General features: G+C 35.7%; 2 protein-coding genes across 2 annotated transcripts in view; both read right to left on the bottom strand.

Annotated features, from left to right (window-relative positions):
- Positions 1-923: 923 nt before the first annotated feature.
- On the bottom strand, positions 924-2,483 carry LOC149423480 (transient receptor potential cation channel protein painless-like). The gene is made up of 2 exons (XM_089632249.1): positions 2,444-2,483; positions 924-1,561 (listed from the first exon to the last, which is right to left on the bottom strand). The coding sequence occupies exons 1-2, from the start codon at positions 2,481-2,483 to the stop codon at positions 924-926; spliced, it is 678 nt and encodes a 225-aa protein (XP_089488375.1).
- A 15,035-nt stretch (positions 2,484-17,518) lies between these two features.
- Positions 17,519-24,682, bottom strand: part of LOC149423478 (transient receptor potential cation channel protein painless-like) — a 65,914-nt gene continuing 58,750 nt past the window's right edge. The window contains exon 2 of the mRNA XM_089631978.1: positions 17,519-21,035. Within this exon, the coding sequence (XP_089488104.1) occupies positions 18,126-21,017 (2,892 nt within the window). The 5' untranslated portion in view covers positions 21,018-21,035 and the 3' untranslated portion in view covers positions 17,519-18,125. The remainder of the gene's footprint in view (positions 21,036-24,682) is intronic.

Here is a 24,682-nt window from a genome sequence, read left to right as displayed (position 1 = left end):
TACCACACATCACACCCTCCCCGCCCTAATCTAAAACCCTAGGCTACAAAAATTACAATACATCATTATCACAAGTGATGCTATACAAACAAATAAATAAGATTTTAAATATTTCACTTTAACACGATTTTACATTCTAAATTCCACAATAAAAGACATGATTTTAAATATTTTATCCTAAGTATTTCTGTTTCTCTGGGAGGGACCTTCAGGACGCCTTGAGCGAAGTCTTCCGTCCCATGGTCTTGGTTGAGTACTAGGCTGCTCTCGATCTTCCATCGGTATTCTGAAATCAGGAGAACTACACGTTAGCCCCTTCAACAAATCTGAGGTCCTCAACTCGTCTGAAGCACGTTTCGGTAGGCCTTTTTCTCCACTCTCCTCTTCCCAACTGACAGATAAAATCCCTTAACTGATCAATATGCCTCTTCCAAGTCAAAGGAGTACCACAGATCCTAACAATATAAACTTTTTTTCCCACTTTCTTCTCTACAATACCTCTGACCCAGTAAAATTTATTCACCGAAATCGTCAAAAATCTTTGACTAGACATTTTTGTCCAATATGTAAATTTCTAATTTTAACTCCCCCATAATTCTTGATTTGACTATCTTGACTCGTTTTGATATTATTGCTATCTATTTTTTTCTGTTCTGATAAATCTTCCTGAATGGTTTTAGTTGATTTCAGTCTCCTACCAAACATCAATATTGCCGGTTCTAATTAACTCAGAATGTTGTGTCATGTATAATAGAGCATCTGTTTCAGGTACCAAGAAGCGATCAAAGGAGGTGATTCTGTTTTCTGCTTCATTCATAAGAGGTGATACTGTATCATGTTCAAGATAAGGAATATTCCTAGGGGGTGCAAGAAAACTGTAATTAAATCTTATTTCATAATTACGATTATCTGGTCTTTCGTTATTAGTTGTCACTTGTCAAGCAATTGTCTAGATAAGACGCTAATCTTTTTGCTGAAATGTCAGCCAGTGCGGGTCTATGGAAGACATTCCTCATTCCTATGCATGCGCCATTCTTCAATAAGGTTAAAACCATTTCTCGATCTCTGTTTCTCGCCGCATAATGAAGAGCGCTGTTTCTTTCAGAGTCTATGTAGTTAATATCCATGTTTAATTTGGGATTTGTTAGCAAAATGTTAAAGCAATTCTTGTAATCTCTTTTTGACCCTGCTTTGGAATCCAATTTCACTTCTTTAATAGTAATTTGAATTAGAGATCCACATTTACCTGGCTTTAATGATGTGTTTTCATGATCTAAAAGTAATTTCAGTATTTCATGATATCCATTCCAGCAAGCTATTTCGATTGGTCTCTTATCACAACCTGAGGTTATCAGATTTGGTTTTGCCCCATTTTCAAGTAATATTTTGGTCACTTTTTCCAGTCCATTGTTACAAGATGTCTGAAGTAAGGTCATGCTTCCAGTATGCTTTTCAAGAAATTCAGGTGGTTCACTCTTTGCAATTTTATAGAAATCTGCCATAAATCTTTGTTCATTGTTACAATTCAGATGGGAAAACAACAAGTCCAGTTCAATGATTTCTTAAAGTTTATCCTGTGGTGGGAGTTTGTCCTTCAAGAATGGGAAGGTTTCTTCAATGATCATTCTTGCTGACCTTTGATTTTCATCTTTGTATGAATCCAGATCCACGGGTTTCTTAGAAAATTTCCTGATGAGTTTAACTATATTTTCTAGGCCTCCTTTAGCCGCTGACATGACGGGAGTGTTTCCATTTGAGTCAGGCTGATTAACATCTGAATTAGAATGGAGGAGTAATTTAATGATTTCTTTATATTTTGTGTTGTCGTCAGGACTTTGATGTTTGGTTATTTGTTTGATGGCTAAGTGTAGTGCTGTATTTGCTCCCCCGGACACGGTACTAACATCTTATTGGAGTCCGATTCGAGCCGCGGTCAACAGTGGTTGTGTGTACCTTACTATTGCCTAGTGCCGTTCGCCCGTTCCTGCGCTGCGTACAGATAAGAGATTATTGTTACATTTTATTTAATATTGTTTATCGTTTACCTATTCGTTTGCATTCCTGCTTACGGCTAATCCGTTTTTGTTTGTACAGTCAATGAAATAGACTGCGTATTATTTTTTCAGTTTAATTTTTAAAAGTTAAGTTTTTTTTATATAATGGAGGAAGATGAAGATAGGCCTCCCGACCCAGGGTCGATATTGGATTTTTCTGATTCGGAATCTAATACGAGCCAGGTTTCTATTACGCTCCCATCTCGTAAACGACGACCATCGCATAGCCTTCACATTCCATCGAAAGTTAAATCTATACCGCCGATTCAACAAACCTCGACCCCTAACGACCTTAACACCAATAGTAACATCCAGCCAAGTACTTTAACTAGTGATAATGCAAAAAGTACTGAATTACTTTATCCTGCTTCAGCTTCCGGTCCATTTACCGTTAATGTTCAGAGAACTGAACAGGGAAAACTTATTCATCCTTTAGATTTTGGAAAATTCGTATTTGACTCAAAAAATAATAACCTTGGTATTGTTAACGGTTCAATTAAACCGGAAGGGCGATATAAATTATCTATCGAGTTTAACACTGCCGCTTCCGCAAATGGATTTGTAAAAAAAATTGACTCGCTCTCAAATCATAAATATAAATCGTTCATCCCTACATTTAACCTTTCGAGAATGGGTCTTGTGCGAGGAATTCCCGCGGAGATCCCAGAGGCTGAAATTGTTGATGCTTTGAATAATTCTCACGGAACACCGAAAGTATTAAAAGTACGTCGACTGAACTACAAGGATTCTACTGACGGAAACACGATCTGGAAACCTTCCCAGTCTGTTGTTGTTACATTTGAGGGACAATCCCTACCGTCTCGTGTGTTAATTTATTATACCTCGCTTCCCATCAAAGTTTATAAATTTCTAACAATTCAATGTTTCAACTGCTGCCTGTTCGGACATTTGAAATCCGTATGCCGCTCCCCCCACGTTGTTACTATTGCGGAGAAAGTCACCCATTTGATCAATGTCCGAAATCTTCCAATGATCCCATTTGCATTAACTGTTCGGGTGCACATACCGCGGTCAATCTAGCCTGTCCGGAATTAACAAGACAGAAGAACATAAAACATAAAATGGCTACCGACAACATTTCGTACTTCCAGGCCTCAAAGTTAATCTCTCCTGCGAAAAAATCATTCGCAGAGATGACATCGTCCTCAGCTCCTTTCCAAACAACCACCTTTTTTAATTCAACGTCATCTTCTCACAGAGAAACAATTCTCAAGCCAGTCAAACCCAACCCAAAATATACACCTTACCTTGATAAAAAACAATTGAATAATATTTTGGCCAGCCCGAATGGGAATGCCAAATCCCAGACGCCCAATGGGTGTGCCATTAATGGTAATTCTTCCCCTCCTGCTCTCCCCGAAATAATGAATAATAATTCTTTTATACACACTTTAATTACCCTTTTAATTTCTATCCTTACAAACAACAATACTGTACCGTCCAACGCTGCCGATTACATTAAATCTTTATTATCTTGCCTCCCCAATGGATTCAAAACTGAACAAAATCCTTCAGTGGAACAGTAGAAGCCTCTTCGCTAACAAATCTGACCTAATTCAATTACTCGACGAACACGACGTTTCAGTAGCCGCCATTTCTGAAACGTGGTTAAAACCCTCCTTTCACTGTCAAGAATTCCAGGGTATTATTGTCTCAGACACGACAGACCGGATGGTAAAGGCGGCTCGGCTCTGATAATCCATAATTCTATACCGTTTAAAGAAATTAATATTCATACTCCCTCCGACGATATCCAGATAATAGCAGCTGTCTTATCTGATATCACAATATTGTCAATATATATTCCTCCCTCTACGACTTTTATTGAAAATGAATGGGCACTAATCTTAACCCAGATTTGTTCCCCTTATATGATCCTTGGAGATTTTAATGCACATTCCCCTTCTTGGGGAAGCGAAATAACAAATCGTTCTGGCCGCAATCTTTTAGATTTTATTGATACCCATAACCTATGTTTTTTAAATGACGGATCTCCAACCAGATTCACCCCCCTCATCAACGGAAAAGTGCTGTTGATATATCTCTTTGTTCGTATTCGTTAGCATCTAAATGCTCTTGGGACATCCTAAACGATCCCCTCTCTAGTGATCATTTTAATTCATTCTAGTGAGGATTTGCGGATAAAATAGCCCCCCCATCAGTTGCCGGATGTGAAGAAATGCCTTCTATTAAGCCGTATCCATCTCACTCTAACTGGCTAGATGCTCCTTTCTCCATTGATGAGATGAAACGAGTGATAAGAGCCCTTTCTGACTCTGCTCCGGGTCCCGATGGAATATTTTATAGTTTCATTAAATCATTTTCTAATATGGCGGTTGAATATTTCTTATCTCTTATTAATAATATGTTTGAAACAGGACTAATTCCGGATGTTTGGAAAACTCAAAAAATCATTCCCATTTTAAAACCTGGAAAAAATCCATCTGAAATTTCGTCTTATCGGCCTATTGCACTTTCATCATGTTTGCTGAAAGTAGCGGAGCGTTTGATAAAAAACAGACTAGAGTGGTTTGTTGAAAGTCAAGATATTATCTCACCAAATCAGTATGGTTTTCGGAAAAAGAAATCTACAATGGATAATTTAAGTTTGTTCACAACTGATATCCGAGTATCTCAATCCCTAAATTCTTATACATTGGCCACATTTCTCGACCTTTCATCAGCTTACGATGATGTTTTACTGAATTTTTTGAAAGAAAAGCTAATTAAAAAACAAATCCCCCCGAAACTAGTCCATTTTATTATTAATTTGCTCACAGATAGGTCCATTATTATTGAGTCTTCCTCTAAATGCTTAAGGCGCAAACTATGGAGAGGTTTACCCCAGGGTTCTGTTATCGGTCCTCTGTTGTTTAATATTTATATAAGCGACCTAGACTCAGTAATTCCTTTTTCTATCAAGCGACTTTACTTTGCGGATGATATCCTTATATATTTGTTACATAAAAATATTATTCTTGCAGCTAAGGAAATGAATTTGGCTTTAAAATATATTAAAAGCTGGTTGTCAATAAATGGGATGAATCTGGCGGCATCTAAAACAAGGATCGTAGCTTTCACGCGCAAAAGAAAAATTCCCCACTTCTCAATCGGGCGGTCCGTTTGATAGATTCCCCAATCTTAACAAACGGACTGCAATCTTTAGAGCACAGGCGTCAGGTAGGTATGCTGTCCTTGTTCTATCGGTATTACAATGGAAGATGCTCTGAAGAACTAGCGTCATTGATCCCTTCGGCACCGGTGCGTAGTCGGGATACACGCCAAACGCGCGCCCAACATTTTTACACGGTTGACATTTGTCACATGAGAACGGGTCGCTTCTACGATTCGTTCTTAAGTTCAACAGCTCGGCTGTGGAACGAACTGCCGGCCTCTGTGTTTCCTCCCTCCTACAACATGGGACTCTTCAAGACCCATGTTCACTCCTTCCTCTCCACAAAAAGACCCTCCACACAGCATCCCCAAAGATGACATAGGCCCTCAGGGAAATTATTTTCTTCAGGGCCTCCTGTGAAAATCGCTACTCAAATCAAATTCCTTGGTCTTCTTTTGAACCATAAACTTACCTGGCTTCCACACATTCAGATAATTTCTACAAAGTGTGAAAAGGGACTTAACCTGTCCGGTGGTATGACCGTACAGGTACGGTGAGAAAAAAAATCCTCGTAAGGAGTATGACCGTACCCGTACGGTTGCGCCTAAAATTAATTAACTATTGAATTTCTTCCGGAAAACCGATAGTTACTGCTATCTAGGGACAATTTGTCATAACTTGCAAAAGTTTTTATCGATTTAGGTACATTACCAACGGAGTTATTCACAATTAAAATATTCCGTGACGTCACCGTCTGGCAGTTGGTGGTAAACAACATTTTTATTGCGAGCGACGTCTTTTGTGAAGTGAAATTTGTGGTTTTTGTTTGTTTTTACACTGAATAACCTAATCATCTTGCATTAAAAATTACCTCACGTGTTTGGATGTGAATATTTATTACATATATTGTACCGACAGTGTTTGTTTTCAGTTTGAATACAGTTTTTGACACTGAGTTTCTACACACACATGTAACAAAAAAAAGATAAGCCGTTGTTTCTTTTATGTACACACATACTTTTGCGCAGCTCAATGAGAGATTGCGCGTAATAATTAGGCAATTTTATCGTGTTAAATTTCAAAGATTGTTTGTTAGTTGAACTGGGAATATGAGTACCTATTATATTTTTATGGCGTCTTATAAATTCATTGGACCTTTACTTTTATGAGATAATCCCGAGGATGTTATGACAATAATCATTTCCTGAATGAGAGATAACACAAAAATTGTTTAGCAATTGGATGTATTCCCGGTACTCGTTACTTGTGAAGATAGAGTGGCGCTAATATACACGTGCTTTAGTTATGATATACAGAGTTACAAAACAGACGTGTTTTTAGTGGAATTTATTTAATTGATATTATCTTTTACCCTTCAAAAATTTCTTCAGATACTAACGAAAGGGATGAGGATATATTTTTGTGCTAATCGCGAAAAACATCCGCTATAGGCTAGAGTCTATTGTTTGAAACGCCCGACTACAAAGTGTTATTATCATTGACATTTTATTATTTTAGGTTATTCATAATTTGGACAGTGTTTTACTGTGATTTGACTTTGTGATTCGTATTGATAACTAGTTCAATTTATATATTTTACTTTTATAAAAAAATGGTTAACCCTTTGAATGAACAAGACATTGCTGACATTTTAATCGAAAGTGAAGATGAAGATGTTTACGAGGATCTTTATGATTTGCCAATACATTCAGATAGCTCATCCGACGAATCTGATGGGGATGAAACTTTCCCTAGTTGTTCAACATCCAAAAAGAGAAAAGTTGATCATCGTAAATGGGATCAGGGTAAGTTTACGCCCATTATTCATGAATTCGATTCAACTAACTCAGGTATAAGAGCAAATATTCCCGTTAGTGAAAATTCATTGGAAATAGACTTTTTTGAGTTATTCTTCACACTTGATATAGTAAAAATAATTGTCAGCGAAACAAATAAATACGCTGCAAAAATTTCTTTAGACATTTCTCTGAAGTCTAAAATGATGAAGTGGAAAGACACCACGGAGGCTGAAATATATACATTTTTAGTCACGATTATGCTTATGGGACTTGTGGGAAAAAACTCGCTGAAGAAATACTGGACAAATAATCCAATAATTGAAACACCTTTTTTCAAAGTATTATTTCCGCAAGATAGATTTTTTCTTTTGCTCCGAGCTCTTCATTTTTCTGATAACGATACTCCGACAACCGATAAATTATATAAAATAAGAAATCTTCTGGAACCATTGAAGACCATTTTCAAATCAACTTTTTACCCATATCAAAATCTGTGCATAGATGAGAGTCTCTTGTTGTGGAAGGGAAGACTTTCATTCAAAATTTATATTCCCTCAAAACGACATAGATTTGGGATTAAATTGTTTGTACACTGTGATACACTCACCGGATATGTTTTGGATGTAATTGTGTACACTGGCTCTGAATCAGACATACAAATGAATCCCGACATTGGTATATCAGGATCAGTCGTTACCACTATGCTTGCAGATTATTTGGAAAAAGGTCACAGAATGTTTGTAGATAATTGGTATACAAGTCCAGCCCTGTTCGATTTCTTGCATAAACATAAAACTAATGCATGTGGAACTGCTAGAGCAAACCGAAAAGATATGCCCAAATTTGGTAAGGAGAAAATGAAAAAAGGGGAAATGAAGTCTTTGAATTCGAACAATCTCATGGCGCTGAAATGGCACGATAAAAGGGATGTCCTTATGCTTAGTAACATACATACAGATGCAATGATTGTTACTGATAAAATTGACTTCTCCACGGGAGAAAATAAAATAAAACCAGAGGTAGTTTTAGATTATACCAAGAATATGGGAGCTGTTGACAAAGTGGACCGCATATTGGGCTTCGCAAGCAGTTCCAGGAAGTCTCTAAAATGGTATAAGAAAATTTTCTTCAGATTGATAGACATTGGAACACTAAATGCTTTCTTTTTGCATCGTTTGAAAACGCAAAAGGTTTTATCATTTAGCGAATTCCGGGAAAACTTAGTGTCTCAAATGATCGAAAAATATCACACGCCAAGGCCGGCATCATCTGGAGGAAGGAGAGTAGTGGATCAACCAACTCGCCTTTTAGGAAAACATTTTCTCCGTCCTGTACCAGAAACTGCAGCCCAAGGAAAGCGAACTCAACGACAATGCCATGTGTGTAGACATACAGCAGTTCGAGCTCAAAAAAGAAGTGACACGAAATATATGTGCACCGACTGCAATCTTGCATTTTGCGTATATCCATGTTTCGAAGACTACCATACGAAAAAGCGGTATTAGTTAGTGAAGACAATTTTATTCCTAAGATAGTGTACATAATAATTAGAATAGTGTTATTTTTATCGTAATTATTGACTGCATATACATTGTATACCTATGTTTAATTTTTATAATGAAAATACAATAGTATAAGTGTAAATAATAATACGTATATGTTAGTGTGTATAAAAAGTCGTTCTTCCCCCCTTGGCTTCATTAAAATTGTGGTAAGTGAATCTGATTTTTATTAAGTAAAAACAAAAATCTGCTCCGATTTCGATGGTTGGCGATTTCTGCAAAATTGTTTTTATTTTTTCCTTCTAAATAGCTTAGTATTTGTTTTTTCGTGCTAGTTTCTAAGGATTTTATTTTTATTTTTTTATACTCTACGAGGTGGCATTTATTTTTTTCTATATTTTGATTGTTGAAAAAACTCCCTCCAGCGGGACCGTTTTCTTTCCAGAAACTCACCACCGGACAGGTTAATATGATGCGAGCAGTTTCCAGAGTATGGTGGGGATCTCATCCTACCACTCTTAAATTAATGTATAATTCCCTAGTTCGGAGCCACTTGGATTACGGCACATTCCTTTTTGACCCCCTCCCTAAATATTTAGATAAGAAAATGGAAAGAATTCAATCAAAAGCCCTCAGAATGATTATTGGAGCTATGAAGTCTTCTCCAATTAATGCGCTTCAGGTGGAATGTGGGGAGCCTCCATTATATTTCAGAAGGCAATTCCTTGCCAATAAATATATTTTCAAGGCTTTATCGTTATCACATCATCCTATTAAACAAAGTCTTAGTCGGCTAAGTGTTAATTTGAATTCTAACAAAAGATTGAGTGAAAAAAAATGTTTTCCTCTCCTAATTAAAAGTTTTCAACTCTATAATTCTCTGTCATCTTCCCTCCAATATCTTCAAGAAGTTCCCAATCTCCCTATATACAATATTCCATTTAAGGCAATCACTTTTATGCCGAACACAATAACATCAGATTTTCGGAAGAATATTTTAACTTCCCCAAATAAATTTCATAATGTGGATGACTGTTTTAAAAGCATTGTGGCTTCAAAATTCCCTGGATTTTCCATCCTTTACACTGATGGTTCCAAATTTGAAAATAAAAGATGTTGAGCATCGATATATAGTCCAGAATTCAACATCAATCTCACTTATAAATTACCGAAAGAAGTTTCCATATTTACAGCTGAATGCTTTGCAATTGAACAAGCGCTAAATCAAATCCAGGTTCTCAACATTCATCGAGCCTTACTATGTACTGATTCGCTAAGTGCTCTAACTAAAATTATGTCAAATATTCTATGTTATCCGGAAGACTTTATATGTAAAATAAAAAATCTTCTCAATTCTCTAAGTGAATCAGGGTTTGAGACGATATTGGCCTGGGTCCCTGCCCATTTGGGTATAGAGGGTAATGAGATGGCCGATTCTCTCGCCAAATCTGGTTCAGATTCCGGAACTATCCCACTAAATTTTAGAATCCCTATCTCCGATGTCTTCCCGATTCTTAAATCCAACATGACTCGTGCCTGGGAAGAAAATTGGACAGTCTCCAAAATAAGAACTGGATCTTTCTATGCTGGAATTCAAAACCATATCCCTGCTAAGCCATGGTTTCACGGTAAAAAACTGTCAAAACGATTCATTTCATGTATTTCGAGAATGAGAATCGGTCACTGTTCAATTGCATCCCACTTGGCTAGAATTAGAGTTTTGGATGATCCGGTCTGCCAGTGCGGTGTGGAAGAGGAAACCCTCGACCACGTTTTCTTTAACTGTAAAAATCATTCATCTTTTAATACATGGGACATGTATTGAGGGATCAGTAGGATTTATAGGTCCAATTAGAAGTTCTACCGAAACGAACCCTCTGATATGAAAATATCTGGAGTCGGTGAATTATTTTCCCATTTGATCTCTGGTGATTTGACGTGTTGTTCTTGTATTGATTTGTATTTATTATGCATATATAATGCACTTGCATAATGTGGATTGACTAGATGATAATTTGTGGAAAAGTGTGTGGAAGGGTTTAGTTTTTCCCGTGGGGAAGATTTAACCCGTCGTCAGCCTAGTCGTGATTTTGTTTTATTAAAATTCTGATTTAATTGGGTTATTTTTGTATTATGTTTTGTTTTATAAAATACGCACTGTGAAAACAATTAAAAAAATAAAGAAGTAAAAAAATCTTTGAACGCTCTGAAAAACCTCAAGGATGAATAATTTTTCTAATCAATTTAAGGGCGCGCAGGAGCGCCGAGAAATTATAACGATAGGTATTTGTAAAAATTATTTCTATTTCGTTCATCTCAGCGGGGACAGCAAAAGCGCTATCGGTGTATTGGTGAACCCCAATGCGTGTGTGTGCGTGGCTGCAGGTGTTGGAAGCACGAATCGTCGCGCCGCGCCCGATAGCGACTTTGCGTCATATTTTCGCGATCAGTTCTTATTATTTCATTTACTGTTATTTATTTATTCCAAAAATTAAGTAGGTGCCTAGGTACATATTCGTAATAAAATAGCGAGGTCTACATTATTTAATATTGTATTGTACTTAACTTTATTATTATTATTACTTACTAGAAATATGTACGTAGATACATTTATTTTGCCTTCGTGGTTGAGGGGTAAGGCTCTCGACTTCGAGTCCGGAGGTCTCGGATTCAAATCACGGCGTGCGCAAGTAAATTGATTTTAATTAATTTATGTTGTTTCACAATATTAAAAATAATATTCATTAAAAAGAATATTAATTAAATATAAAATAAAATAATTATCTGGAGAAATAATGATACACGCGGCGACTTAGTTACGGCCAAATCAGCTATCAGCTTACAGGGTTTTGTAATACTAGTCCAATTAAGTCGCCAATTGGGGAATCCACAGTCTCACTGGCTCCAGACGGGAGCAGTTCGGACTCTTGTGCGGTATTCACATAAAAAAGTCACGTCGCAACTCGCAACTAGAGCGCCTGCTGTTCGCTCATCACCTCAGTCACGATGGCTCCTGGGCAAAGAGGTCGTACAAAAGTGGATTTAGCTCCTCATCTGGCGCAGGGTGCATAGTTGGACTACGAACTAAAAAAGTTTTATTTCTGGGAGTGCGAAACTCATACTGCTGCATATGTGCTAGAGCTACTAAACTACACATAGTTGCTTCTGAGCACAGGTGCTTCATAAACTGGCGTGACAGTGCTAATGCCATGGAAGCCCACATTATAGCAGAAGGGTTCTCGAGAAGCATGGAAATGCATGGATTGAAATTTAACAAACTAGTTGGTGATGGCGACTCCAGCATCATGAAAAAAATAATGCAACAAATGCCATATGGTCCTAACCTTATAGTGCAAAAATCACTTACTCCGCAATTTTTGCAACAAAATGAAAGCACTTGGAAAAAAAACCAACAACGCTAAAGGCTTTGTACCAGTTCATATAAGGAAAAAGGTTGAAGCAAACGTTTTACGCATGAGAAGAGCTGTAGTTGGAGCAGTAAATTACAGGAAAGAGCAAGAAAACACAGTACAAAGTGATAAAATAAAAAATTTGAAAATGGACATAAAAAATACCGCAAATCATGTGTTTGGTGATCATAAAAATTGTGCATCGTACTATTGCAAGCCGGAGAAGTATACTGATGATCCAAATTTAGTAAGCGATCTTCGAGATTGTGGAATATGGACTGATATCCAACAATTCTTATTGTCTCTAATAGCAAATGCAGAAAGTCTTATTATTGACGTGACAAATAACACTGTGGAGCAATTCAACAACGTTATCGCCAAATTTATAGGTGGAAAAAGGGTAAATTTTACTACAAGAGGATCTTACCAAGCAAGATGTTTTGGAGCAGTAGCTTCGTGGAATAGTGAATTGGCAACCCATTCAAGAATACAAAAGAAAATCCAAGGCCACAGTCCCGGCAAATACACGAAGCACTTTATAGAGAGAAAACGACGTTCGAAGGAGAATACACAAATGTGTCGAAAAAAAAAACTAAAGTATAATGAAAATACGACAGAAAAAAGAAAAAAAGTTACAGGGCCCGATGAAAATTATGGTCAATTGGAATTAGAACCAGATATGCCACCTGAAATATTTGAAACGAAAAAAGAGGAATTTCTCAAAGAATTATCTTCAACGAATAAGGAAGAGCTCGAACGGAATACGGTAGGCCAAAGCAATAACAATCTGTGGGCAATTGAAAGACGTAAGCGGATAACGGCGTCTAACTTTGGAAAAATATATAAGCTTCGGCAAAAAACTTCAGTTACGGGAGTATTAAACTCTTTACTGTACTCACAATTCAAAGGAACTATGGCCACAAATTATGGAAAAGAAAATGAAAGCCTAGCAATAGAGCAATTTTCAAAAAAAACAAGTTTGCAGGTATCCGCTTGTGGGCTATTTATCGATAAAACCAAAAACTTTTTAGCGGCAAGTCCGGATGGCCTTATCGGTGAGGATTCTATAATTGAAATTAAATGCCCTCATAGTATAGCAAATATGTCACCAGAAGAGGGAATTGCACAAAAGATAATTGATTACTGTAAATTGGAAGACCATTCTTTAACATTAAAACGGAATCATAATTACTTCTACCAAGTACAAGGCCAGTTACATATTACTCGTCGTAATTATTGTTATTTTGTTGTGTGGAGTCCAAAAGGTTTGCTGTATGAAAAAATTGACAGGGACGATGAAATCTGGCAAAAAATCGTTCCACTGTTAGAAAATTTCTACCACCAATGCCTTTTACCAGAAATAATTGACGGTCGCATACCAAGAAATTTACCGGCGAGGGAAAGGTCTGGACCATAAATTGTTTTAATTTCATTGTGTAGATGTTAAACAGTAATTTTTTTTACAATAAAGCGTTTAAAAACAAAAAAATATTAGATCATTGAAGAAGATTGAAAATGTCAAGTGATGTAGGAGGTATTCCCAAAAGTGCATTTTTCTGTAATAATATAACGTATTAAAAAAGTTAAATAAAAACTAAACTAGTTATGTGTATGTACCTAATATGTAGCGCAATAAACAATATGGTGCCTCTTATACATAGATTTCAATATTCATTTGTATAATATGATATTATAATAACATAATCGATTCAACAACATGTGGTAGATGCATGTACCACTGAACATACGCTGTACCAGCATTCCATCAAACGATCAGTGGTGTATGTACTTACCATCACACATTTTCTTGTAAAATATAATTTTAAAAAAAAATAAATCTAGAACAATATATTTGGTCAAATATAAAAGTTTTTTTTTGGTTCGGTAGTTGTATCTTAAAAAAAGTGTCCTATAAAGGGATAATATTATGTTGAGTACAACCTTCAAAAGTTATCAAAAAATATTTTAATTAATTTTTGTGTTCCATATCCAACTCGGCAATACGGAACGGAATCATCTCGGGGTCTGTCTGTAACAGGTGTTTTTTTTTTCAATTTTTTTCCATTAATTTATTTGACGTAAACAAATTAAATTTGTCACAATAACTTTAGTAAATAAGCTCGGTAAGTATTGGCACACTCAAGATAAGTCACCAAACAGAAAAATAATTTAAAAAAAACATCGATAACTCGGGACATGACAACACTAGTGGACTAGTGTATCGATATAATTATTGAGAATGTCACATCACTTCGTTGACTGTATACGTATTCAACAAAACCCTCTCCGCCCCCCCTCATCCCCGAATACTGAGAGAAAGGGACACATGCACCTCAGCCTGATAATACCTAAATAAAATTGTCAAAATCGAGGTTTTGTAGTCCTCATTTTTCTACTCCAAAACTGAACCGATTTCCAAGATTTTTTTTACCAAATGTATTGGAAGAAAACATTCTATGTCTGTACCTTTTGTTTTTTTTAAAAATACATCGTCTTATTTGTATACTGAACGTTTGTTGATGGCGTTAAAAAAAGGCAATTTTAACAATTTTTGAAGGGTTATAACTCCTATAAAAAGTAACTTATCAAAAAAATCAAAACGTACCGACACGCTTGCGGTCAATATTCATATTATGTAAAAAAAATATTTTCTCTAGTGTCAAAATCCAGAGAGGGAAATGAGGAATACGTTTGTATGGAAAAAACTCCACCCGGTTTCCCCTTAATTGTTTTTGAATGACATACGAGAGCTCTCCCTACTGTATTGTGTAAAAGCAAGGATCTATAGTATAAGCACACAATTTGACGACACTGCAAGATAGTTTATGCAGACGAATACTGGCAGCATAATGTGTGCTGTTCTACAAAGGAATGACTTGGAGAATTTATTTGTTTTTATGCTGCTGATATCAATAACTGTGAACAGGGATTGTTTTCATACTGCTGACATCAATAACTGTGAACAGGTATTGTAAAATATTTAGATTTAGTTTATAATAATACTCATTGCTTTATATCAAAGAAAAATATTAGTTCTTACCTGAATTATTTTAATAAAACACCAGAGCTTTCATACTAGGTGGTCATGTTCAAGAACAAAATCAAAGAAAAGCGGATTTCTTAAACATTTTTTATGTATTAATACTTTATTCACCATTTATTATTCTTACAGAACAAACATACAAGCCTGTTCACACTAGCTAATAAATGAACTGATATCGGAAGCACAAATATCGTGTAAATAGTAACTTAGTCAATCAAATCAATTTTTACGCCAGGCCCAAATATACTAGAAATATGAACATATTTTGGACCGAAATTTTTGCCAATAACACTGGATTTTTTAATCCTATGTCAAGAATGTCTCGATCATACAATAAACTTGCCAAAACAGAGACATAGGATGAGATTAAAATCAAAATCTGAAACAGCTCTAGTAAGAGTGACTGGAATTAGACCTCTTGACAGGGCAAAAAAAATCATTGTTTTTTTTTCTACGAACAGAGCAGCTAAACCTAACAGTAATACGAAAATAAAATGACATGTGTACCCCAGGAACACAAATACCACACCTATGCGCATACCAAGACCTTGAAAAGGTGGAATTAGTCAAATATCTGGGAATTTTAATAGATGTCTTTAACCTGGAGAGAGCACATCAAAGGAATATTCGTCTTGAAAGATATACGCAATATTCTTGAAAAGAAAACTATTGAAATTGTGTACTACGTATTGTGCCATTCAATTATTAGGTATGGCATACGAAGCTGGGGCGGTGCAGCCAAAACCAAGTCTAGAATCGTTAGCTAAGGTGCAAAAAGTTGTAGCGAGGGTGATGGGTACAAAAACCTTACATATATCCATTGACACCTCTATCCAAGGAAATATAATTATTACATGTAAGGCAGATGGATTATGCATGCACTTGTATGTAGGTACCTACTATATGAATAAAATAATTTATTAGTATTTTCTTCCTCAGTAAAATATTTTGTTTATCTTTATTTTTTAATACTTAAGTTTTAAAATAAATCTTCGTTTAAAAACTGTTTCAGTTCCATAACTAAGTAAGTATATCATTTTTCAATATATGTATACTTAATTTTAAATGTACCTTTGTGAAAAAATAACCTATTTTAAATACGATTTTAGTTAGAAATTAGACAAAGACAATACACAAAACAGTTTACTATACAAATGAATGCAATATTATAATGCGCTTCCGATAACTATAAATTCAATGCACCGATTTATAGATTCAGCTGGATTGTTGGAGCCATATTAATCAAAAGAAAATGTAATCTATTTATATAAATAAAATCATAAATCTCCAAAAGTTAATCATTGCTTTGAAATTTTAACCCAAAATTTCATTCGAATACGCTTTTGTTTTTATATACTTACCTATATATTATAGATGTCACCTGTTACAGGAAAAGCGCCATCTGTTGGACAAAGATACTTTTGAAGAAAAAAGCAGCGTCATCTGTTGGACGTAAAAGCAACACGCGCTATTGTTTCTCTAACCGCACAGACAGACTGAGCCACAGCAACGGTGGCGGGGTACAGCTAGTAAATAATAATATAAAAATAATAATATATGTACGTAAGTTATAATAAATTAGACATTCGTAAACTTGAATGTACAAATGGCTATAATAAAATTAAGGAACAAAATTATTTTATGTGTTGTAAAAAATGTAGGTACTGCGGTTAAGTTCTGTACAGTGTGTATGTAGGGGTAATACATAATACGTTTTCTCAAGTTGACATATTAGGGAAGGTATTTAAAAACGCAAGTATCTAAAAATGTATAGTATTTATTTTTTAGGAAAAGCATATAATCCTTAAAATTAAAAGGTATAAAATAATTTCTGTCAAAGGTTAATGATATTTATTTGGAAAAACGATTTCCCAAGATCCTAGAGATTCATAGGTGCATAGGATGGATTGAACATAAAAATTCGTTTTTCCTTCTCTTCGACCTCTGGATATGATTTTCCATTTGACAATTCCAGCGAATTTATAGAGTTCAGAAGAGATTCATATTTGATATGTTAACGTATAATTACCAAGTAAAATAAGTCCATGAAATAAATTAATTTAGAAGTCTAAAGTAAATTCAGATCTTTAGTTGTAAAGATAATGTATGATTATTTCCCTGGGGGTCTCAAAAACTGCGTATTACTATTTAGATTACAACCACAGACATAGGAATTAATAGACGAGAAGATAAAGGCGAGGGGTAAAATCAACTGTTGAAGAACGAAGGGAGTGAAGATGACTGTGATTCGTCAATAAATCAATCTGACAGTAAATAGGCATCTCGCATTATAATATCACCATTTACTTCTTAAAAGTAAAATCTGCTTTGAATGAATAGACATTTTTACATGGGAGCGCAAATTACTCGCCACGTTATGAACAAATTTGCGAAGTCCAAATTCGGCAAAGTAAGGCAGCTTCTATATTCAGAGTCGTAGTTAGTTTCAGAGTATTTAGTTAAGACACTTTTATAAATGTTCATAATTTACTTCCCAGCAACCAACCAGCTTTGTGTTTCGCGTCCAGACGTTTCTCGATGTGATAGTAACAACTGATTCATATTATACGATGTGAATATGCTTAAAATAAAATAAAATAATGCTTATATATGGAATGTAATACGACAATTGGGTTTATTCTCTTTTTTCGCATCTATTTTTACCAGTTTTCATAGTACAAGTAAACATTTTGCCGTGTTATTTCGTAAAATGAACCGATGATGCCTCCACCATAGTTCGCACAAGAATGATGACGTCACGTTTTCAAATATCACTTGAGGCCGTACGCGAGCCCAGCCGGCTCAATGGAACCGGTATGGGGAGTGGGGATAATACGCTTTTAATCACTTAGGGCAGGTCTACCTAATATTCATATGTCTATGATTACAACCTTGTTTTATTGTTCAGATTCATTAAATTGGTACCTGCTTTTAGCCTAGTAAGCACCAAGGCTTAAACTTGGGACAATTTGGAAGATTTCGCGAAAACTTATGAACTACATTTTTCAAAAGTTGGCTAACTCGAGTGTGAAACTTCCAATTCTCCACTCAAGGTGGAAAAATTTCTGCGATCGCCCGCTGCTCCCATGAAATGTGACACCATTGCCTTATATTATACCCAAAAGCCATGAACTAGGTAACACAATAAATTAAGTGTTATTTTGATATTACAATTTTTCGTTTACTTATTTAATGAGTGGCAAATGTGCTCGAGTAACCGTTCAATGTTTTCGTGCGACTTTTCGAAGCTCAGTAGTTTTCTTTCACAAGTCAATAATTTATCTTGGAGTTGCTTCATTTCACTTCCGCCCTCTTCTCTCTCCGCGATCAGTTTCTTAGCAGCCTTGACTATTTTCCAGTCCATTTGGGTTTGGTTGCATTGCGGCAGGCAGCAAAGGGCTATTTGAGGATTATCAGCGTTCTGCTCATTCTTTTTCTTTTGACGTTCGGTAGTGCACACTTCAACACGACAAGCTTGATTAATTTTAACACCAATCTGTGCCATGGGCAAGAAATTAGGGAACAAACAGACCCGTCGAGCCAAGGGTTTAATGCAAATCATTCTTGATCGAATGCAGTTGCTCCCTGGAAGCCAACAACAAGCGTTTTGTGCATTCGATACGGCGTTTTTATACGGACTCAAATCCCCTAAAATGACACTTTCAAAATAAGAAACCAACTTAATCCTTGAAATATGTCCAACAAGCTCCGCGTTCGCTTTGATAGTTTGAGTATCACTAACTGCTAAGCCATTGAGTAAATTAAACAATACGATTGGAATCATAAATACGAAAATCACAAATATAATATGACTGGTAATTGGAAAGGCTTCAAAATTAATTGATCCGGCGTCAAATTCTCCTGTCAACATGACAATTGTTTTGAAAAGTGAAATGCCAGGATCCAGGAAGAAGTTTGGCTCATCGTCATCAGCTCCTGCCGGTTTGTTGGGATCAAATGCAACTTTTTCACCATTTGGGTCGTCTGTTTCAACTGTTCTGAATAGTGTGTAAAAGCTCAATGAAAATGCAATAATTAAAATACAATACCAAAGAAGAAATTTGAAGAAATTCCAGGAAACTGTTTTAAGCATAACTATATTTGTGGATAGATAGGGAAATTGGCCAATCAATAAGACAAATTCAGCAGACGAAAGGAGTATAGCGATTGCTGAGAGTTGTTGCTTGGAATGTTCACTTGTGGAGTCATTGAAAACTATTGCAGCTGTAATGACAATCAACATTATTTCCAACCAGTTTTCTATGCTTTTAAAATATACTTTTGGGGATACAACTATTTGCAAAACTTCCCTTATAATTAACAAGATTAAACCAATGATAGACAGAATTCTTGTTAAGTAAGCGATAGTTAGAATGAAATCACTCTTTTCTGCTGGTCCTCCGTATCCCAAAAGGATGTACAGAATTAGTGACAGACAGAACACCGCGTAAAAAGTTATGTTGGCATAAAATAAACAACTAATCCGTTGCCATTTTAAGTAAAGAAAACTTGTGATAACCGGGTGCTTTAGAAGTGGTTTCAGTTCGGAACATTGTGTCATATATAACAGAGCGTCAGTTTCGGGAGCAAGGAAGCGGTCATTGGAACTGATTGTCACGTCTGAATCATCCATCAGAGGTACTTTTGTTTCATGGTTGTGGATGTTACTGGGAGGTGCAAGGAAACTGTAATCAAATTGCAATTCGTAATTCTCATCATTCGGTCGTTCGTTGTTAGTTGTTAAACAATCGTCCAAATAAGTTTCCAATGTTTTAGCCGACATGTCAGCGAGTGGGGGCTCATTAAACTTATTTCTGATTCCGATGCAAGCACCGTTCTTAAGTAGTGTCAAAACTGTATCTTGATCTCCGCTCCTAGCCGCATAATGAAGAGCTGTGTTTTCCTTGTAGTCTAGATAGTTTATATCTCTTTTTATTTTCTGATGTTCGAGCAAAATCTTCAAGCATTCTTTGTAATCACTTTTCGATTCTCCATTCAGGTGTTTAGCTTCCTTAATGACAATCTGTATGAGTGATTCACCATTTACGGGTTCATATGAGGTTTTTTCATGGTTTAGGAGAATTTTGAGCACACCTGAGTACCCATTAGAACAAGCTAATTCAATAGGTCTCACATTACTCCCAGGAGCCGTCAAATTTGGATCTGCTTTATTTTCCAATAAAATTTCCGCTGCTTTGTCCAATCCGATCGCGCAAATTGTTTGAAGCAAAGTCTTGTTGCCATTATTTTCAGAAAGAATCTTTGGTAAGTCTTTACTCTTCTTAATCTTATTAAAATCTGCTATAAAGCTATCTTCATCGTGGCCACTGAGATGAGAGAACAGTTTGTGTACGTCAATGATTTCATTATATTCTTCTGGAGAAGGCAGCTTTAACAGTAGATGCGGGAAAGTCTCCTCGATGATCATTCTCGCAGAATTTTTTTTTCTATCTTTGTACGAATCCAGATCCACTGGTTTCTTGGAATATTCGATGATCAACTCAACAATCCTTTCCAAACCTTGTTTAGCTGCTGAGTATATGGGCGTTATTCTTTTCAAGTCCGGTATGTTAACATCTGAATTTGATTTTAGGAGGGCCTCAACGATTTCTTCATATTGACTGATGATTTGCTCTCTGTCTTCATCGATATCTTCGATATGTTTAATAGCCAGGTGAATCGCAGTATTTCCCTTAGTCATGGCATTTACTTCAATGCTGGGATCATCCAGAAGTGTTCTAATGGTATCCAAGTCTCCAGTTTCGACGGCAAAGTGGATGGGTGCTTTACGGTGAGTATCGTTAACTTTGTTTACGTCGACATTTCGCTCCAGTAGGAGTTTCACAAAGCCGCTGTAACCAGGGTCCGAACAGGCGATGTCCAGGCAGGTTTTGTAATCCGGATAGTCGTAACAATGATCTGGGTCGACTGTTTCGGACTGGAGGAGCCTCTTGAAGGCTCTGATGTCCTTCTGTCGTATGGCGTTGAGAAGCTGTGTTTGAGGATCGGGAGCGAAGAGGGAACTTCCACGGCTGATGCCGCGGCCCTTCATCTCATAATCGCCTTTATTCATGTTGACTCAGGATTCCATCTGAAACAAAAATAAAATAGATTATTAGTATGCCAAATCCGTCCACCAGTCTAGGGAAACCTGTAATATTTTCAAGAATATTAAATAATAATATATGTTAATCATTTGAAACACTTGGCAACCAACAGAGCGTGTGTAGGTAATTTGCTGTATAACATCATATTGTTCACAACTAGGGCTGCCACCTCTCCGGGTTTGACCCGGAGTCTACGGGTTTGTATGGTGAATGTCCGGGCTACGGGTTTAATATCGATATCTCCGGGTCAGACCGGGCGGTGGCAGCGAAGCGACAGACGACCATCACGGCGCAGAGCGCGTGACTGTCTGACTGAGTGAATGCATGATGAATTTTACGGTGCCAAAATAATGAGAAACATAAAGTCCTTCTGATCAAGATCAATTAAAAAAAGAAGCCAGTGAGGTTTACAGGAGAACTCTCGAATACATATAGAAATATTATGATTTTGAGGTTTCTGTATTCAAAATCTTTTCCAAATTCGATCTAACAAGTCCAGTAAGTTACGAAGATACTGTGGAAGCTGTCGAATCACTTGGTTTGAAAAATGTCGACAAAGATAAACTTTATGACGAGACCCGAAAATTAATTCAAGTTTTTCCTCAGTTCTTACAATCTAATGATTCGACATTGCCTGTTGATATACAATGGGTTCAGTTATTCAAAGTCACCTCAACCTTCACCGAACTGCCAAAAATAATTGAAAAAAAAATCAATCCCTATAAGCAATGCTTTTGTTGAACGTGTCTTTTCTGTAATGAGAAATTTGTGGACAGACCAGCCGAAACAGCTTGTCAGTGGACATGGTGAAGGCAGAGTTAATTCTGAAGATTAATTACAATATACCTAAATTGCCAAGAATTTTTGAGGTTTTTGAAGAAACCTGAGCAAGAAAAGATTATTAAACAATCCCTTCAAAATGAAAAATGTAGTTTAAAGTGTCAAGCTAGTCCAAGTCTTAGCACTAGCTAGCTCATTTATAATTTTAAAAAAAACATTACCAATGGTAATTTACCATGACATTTTGCCTTAATTAAATAATTCATACTAAAAAAGTTTTATTTTAATAAAAAAACTATATTTCTAAAATCTCCGGGTCTACTGTTTTTGAAAGGTGGCAACCCTATTCACAACGCGGCAATAGGGGGCCTGTGTACCAAGTAAAAAATATGTTAGCTAACAATGTAATTTTAAATTTAACCTGAAATACTTCACACCTATTCGGCGGCTAATTTCATGTTTTTTTACAGTGGGTACTTCAAATCAAAATGATGTATATATGGAAAAGTAGAGATACCAGTTGGTTGAAAGATTTCTAAGTTGTATTATTGTAAATGGCGTTCCTACTTGTTGTGCCGTACATTCTCGTACATCCATACAAATAATATTAATATTTGTTTGCCTATTTGAACAATAAGTATATTTTTAAGGTGCTGCGTTTTACGACTAACCATATAAAAACACACTTTCTGTGGTCATCTTCCACGAGTAACTCTCGACACCGGAAGTTCTTAATTGGATTTCTGTCGTTGAGATATAAGAATACTTGATTTAGGCTTTAGGCAATGACTTGGGTGCTTGAGAAATGAGAGCCTCTTGGCCAACAACGGAAATGCCCAATATAACGGAAGGTACCTGGGTATTTATGACTACAAACATAACATTATTGCTTTCACTTTCTAAGTAGAAAAAAATCGTTTTAAAATAAGCATTATTATATGTACAATGTACACTCTCTTTCGGAATATTTTTTCTGTCAGAAAAAAAAAACTTTTTTTAAATTTCTTAAAATTTTTATTAAATGGACATTTTTCAGGTAGCTGAAATTCTTGCAATGACTTTGAAATTTTAGATTGGAAGAGCTGTGCAAATTTCGTGAAGCCAGAGTGTTTTATTTACGTTCTTATTCCTTTTCCCCGAATCATAATTAATTATGATTGTTTGTCAAACAAAATTTTAACCGCAACAAAATTTGACAAAGTTCATTGTAAAATAGTAGGTACCTATTAAAACGCTTGGAAATTGATTGCCGAAGGATTATAAACAAAGCTTGCGACAAAACATGACCTGTGACCTATTGATGGAGATAAATCAAGAACCATAATTAAAACATGTTGGATTCCTAGGCACCTGTCCATGCTATTTAACGGGTGATTATTCTCTGTATTTAATCAACATTCAACTATTTGCTTTTAAAATATTGCATGAATTATTTGTAAAGAAGCCCACAGATTCTGTGTTGTTTTATAATTGAATTAGTATTATATATGCCATATTTGTACCTATACCACGAAATTGTTGAATCTACACGTTTTTCAAAATTAATTTAAAATCGACACCTGCAAAATAACTTACTTAGGAATATATTTATGGAGATAGTGTGACCTTTATAGAACTACTAAACTAAATTTATATAGTCAATTGAATTTCAGTACTGGTTTAAGGCTCGAAAACTACTCGTTCAAAGATGATTTGAAAATGAGATATGTAAATAAGAATGTTAGAATGAACGCTTTAATATAGAAAAAACGATAATAATTAAGTGAAAATGTGTGAGAATATCTAAACATGAATCGTTTGAAATAGAGCAAAAATGTCTCGACAAATACTTTAGTTGCATAGATACATTGTTAATTTTTCATACCTATAACATATTAAACAACAGAAAAAACATGTTTTTAATAATTTTCGGACCTTACTTCGCGATTTTTTTCTGTTGAGAGAATTTCATATGTTATCTTAAAAAATAACATATCTTTTTTTAGGAAGTTAGAAATATGTTATTAATCGGTAGAAATTTGGGATGCCGTTTTTAACGCATTATCTCTGCATTGGAATGAGATACGTAGTCGAATTGAAAATTGAAAAAATGTATTTTTCTAACAGTAACAATATGGTATACAGTAGTAATAAATATTAAAAGTCAAAAGAACCAAATAATGAAGTATGGTAAAATGCGGGGTACGATATGAACAAAGAAAGGGGTGTAAGGAGAATGTATGACGTGGAAGTGAGTGGTAGAATAAGTCGAGGACGCCCTAGGGAAACATAACACGATCAAGGGAAACAATACTTTAAAAGTTAACTTTTTCACTTCTTTACAATATTCACAACCTCAAAACTTAACTTTACTCCAAACCATTCATAACCTCGAGCAATGCCGGATTAACGTCAGCTAGTGAATATAGTGTATGTATAATAAATCGCTGATAAAGTTTGGGTGTAAGCGAAACCTTGTCGACTCTAAAGCCTCGAGGAAGGAAGGAAACGAGATATTTCCTGGTCACTCTGGCCCTGGCGTAAAAGCTCTCCTGGACCTTTCATTTTTATGCTACCAGATCCATCATTTTAAAAACATTTAAAACCGGTCTGATGATAATGGTTTTAAAAAACTTACTAATAAAACAATTTTAAACTTATTTGAACACGAAAACAACCACAACAATTAATTAAAACATGTTATCAGTATCAGTAACCCAATGATGCTTTCACTATGTAAGCCAATCCAGAACTAAACGTTTCCATCTGAACTTACTAGCTATAATACGATTTTTTGAAACCTAATAACGGCACAGCGGTTCCCGTAATTTCCCACGAAAAATTGTCCGCTTCCAATTATTCAATTAATCAA

This window comes from Hesperophylax consimilis, chromosome 5 (genome assembly GCF_061612785.1).
Source record: "Hesperophylax consimilis isolate HC1 chromosome 5, BYU_Hcon_1.0, whole genome shotgun sequence".
Classification (NCBI taxonomy): Eukaryota; Metazoa; Arthropoda; class Insecta; order Trichoptera; family Limnephilidae; genus Hesperophylax; species Hesperophylax consimilis.
This window is presented reverse-complemented; position numbering and strand designations above follow the sequence as displayed.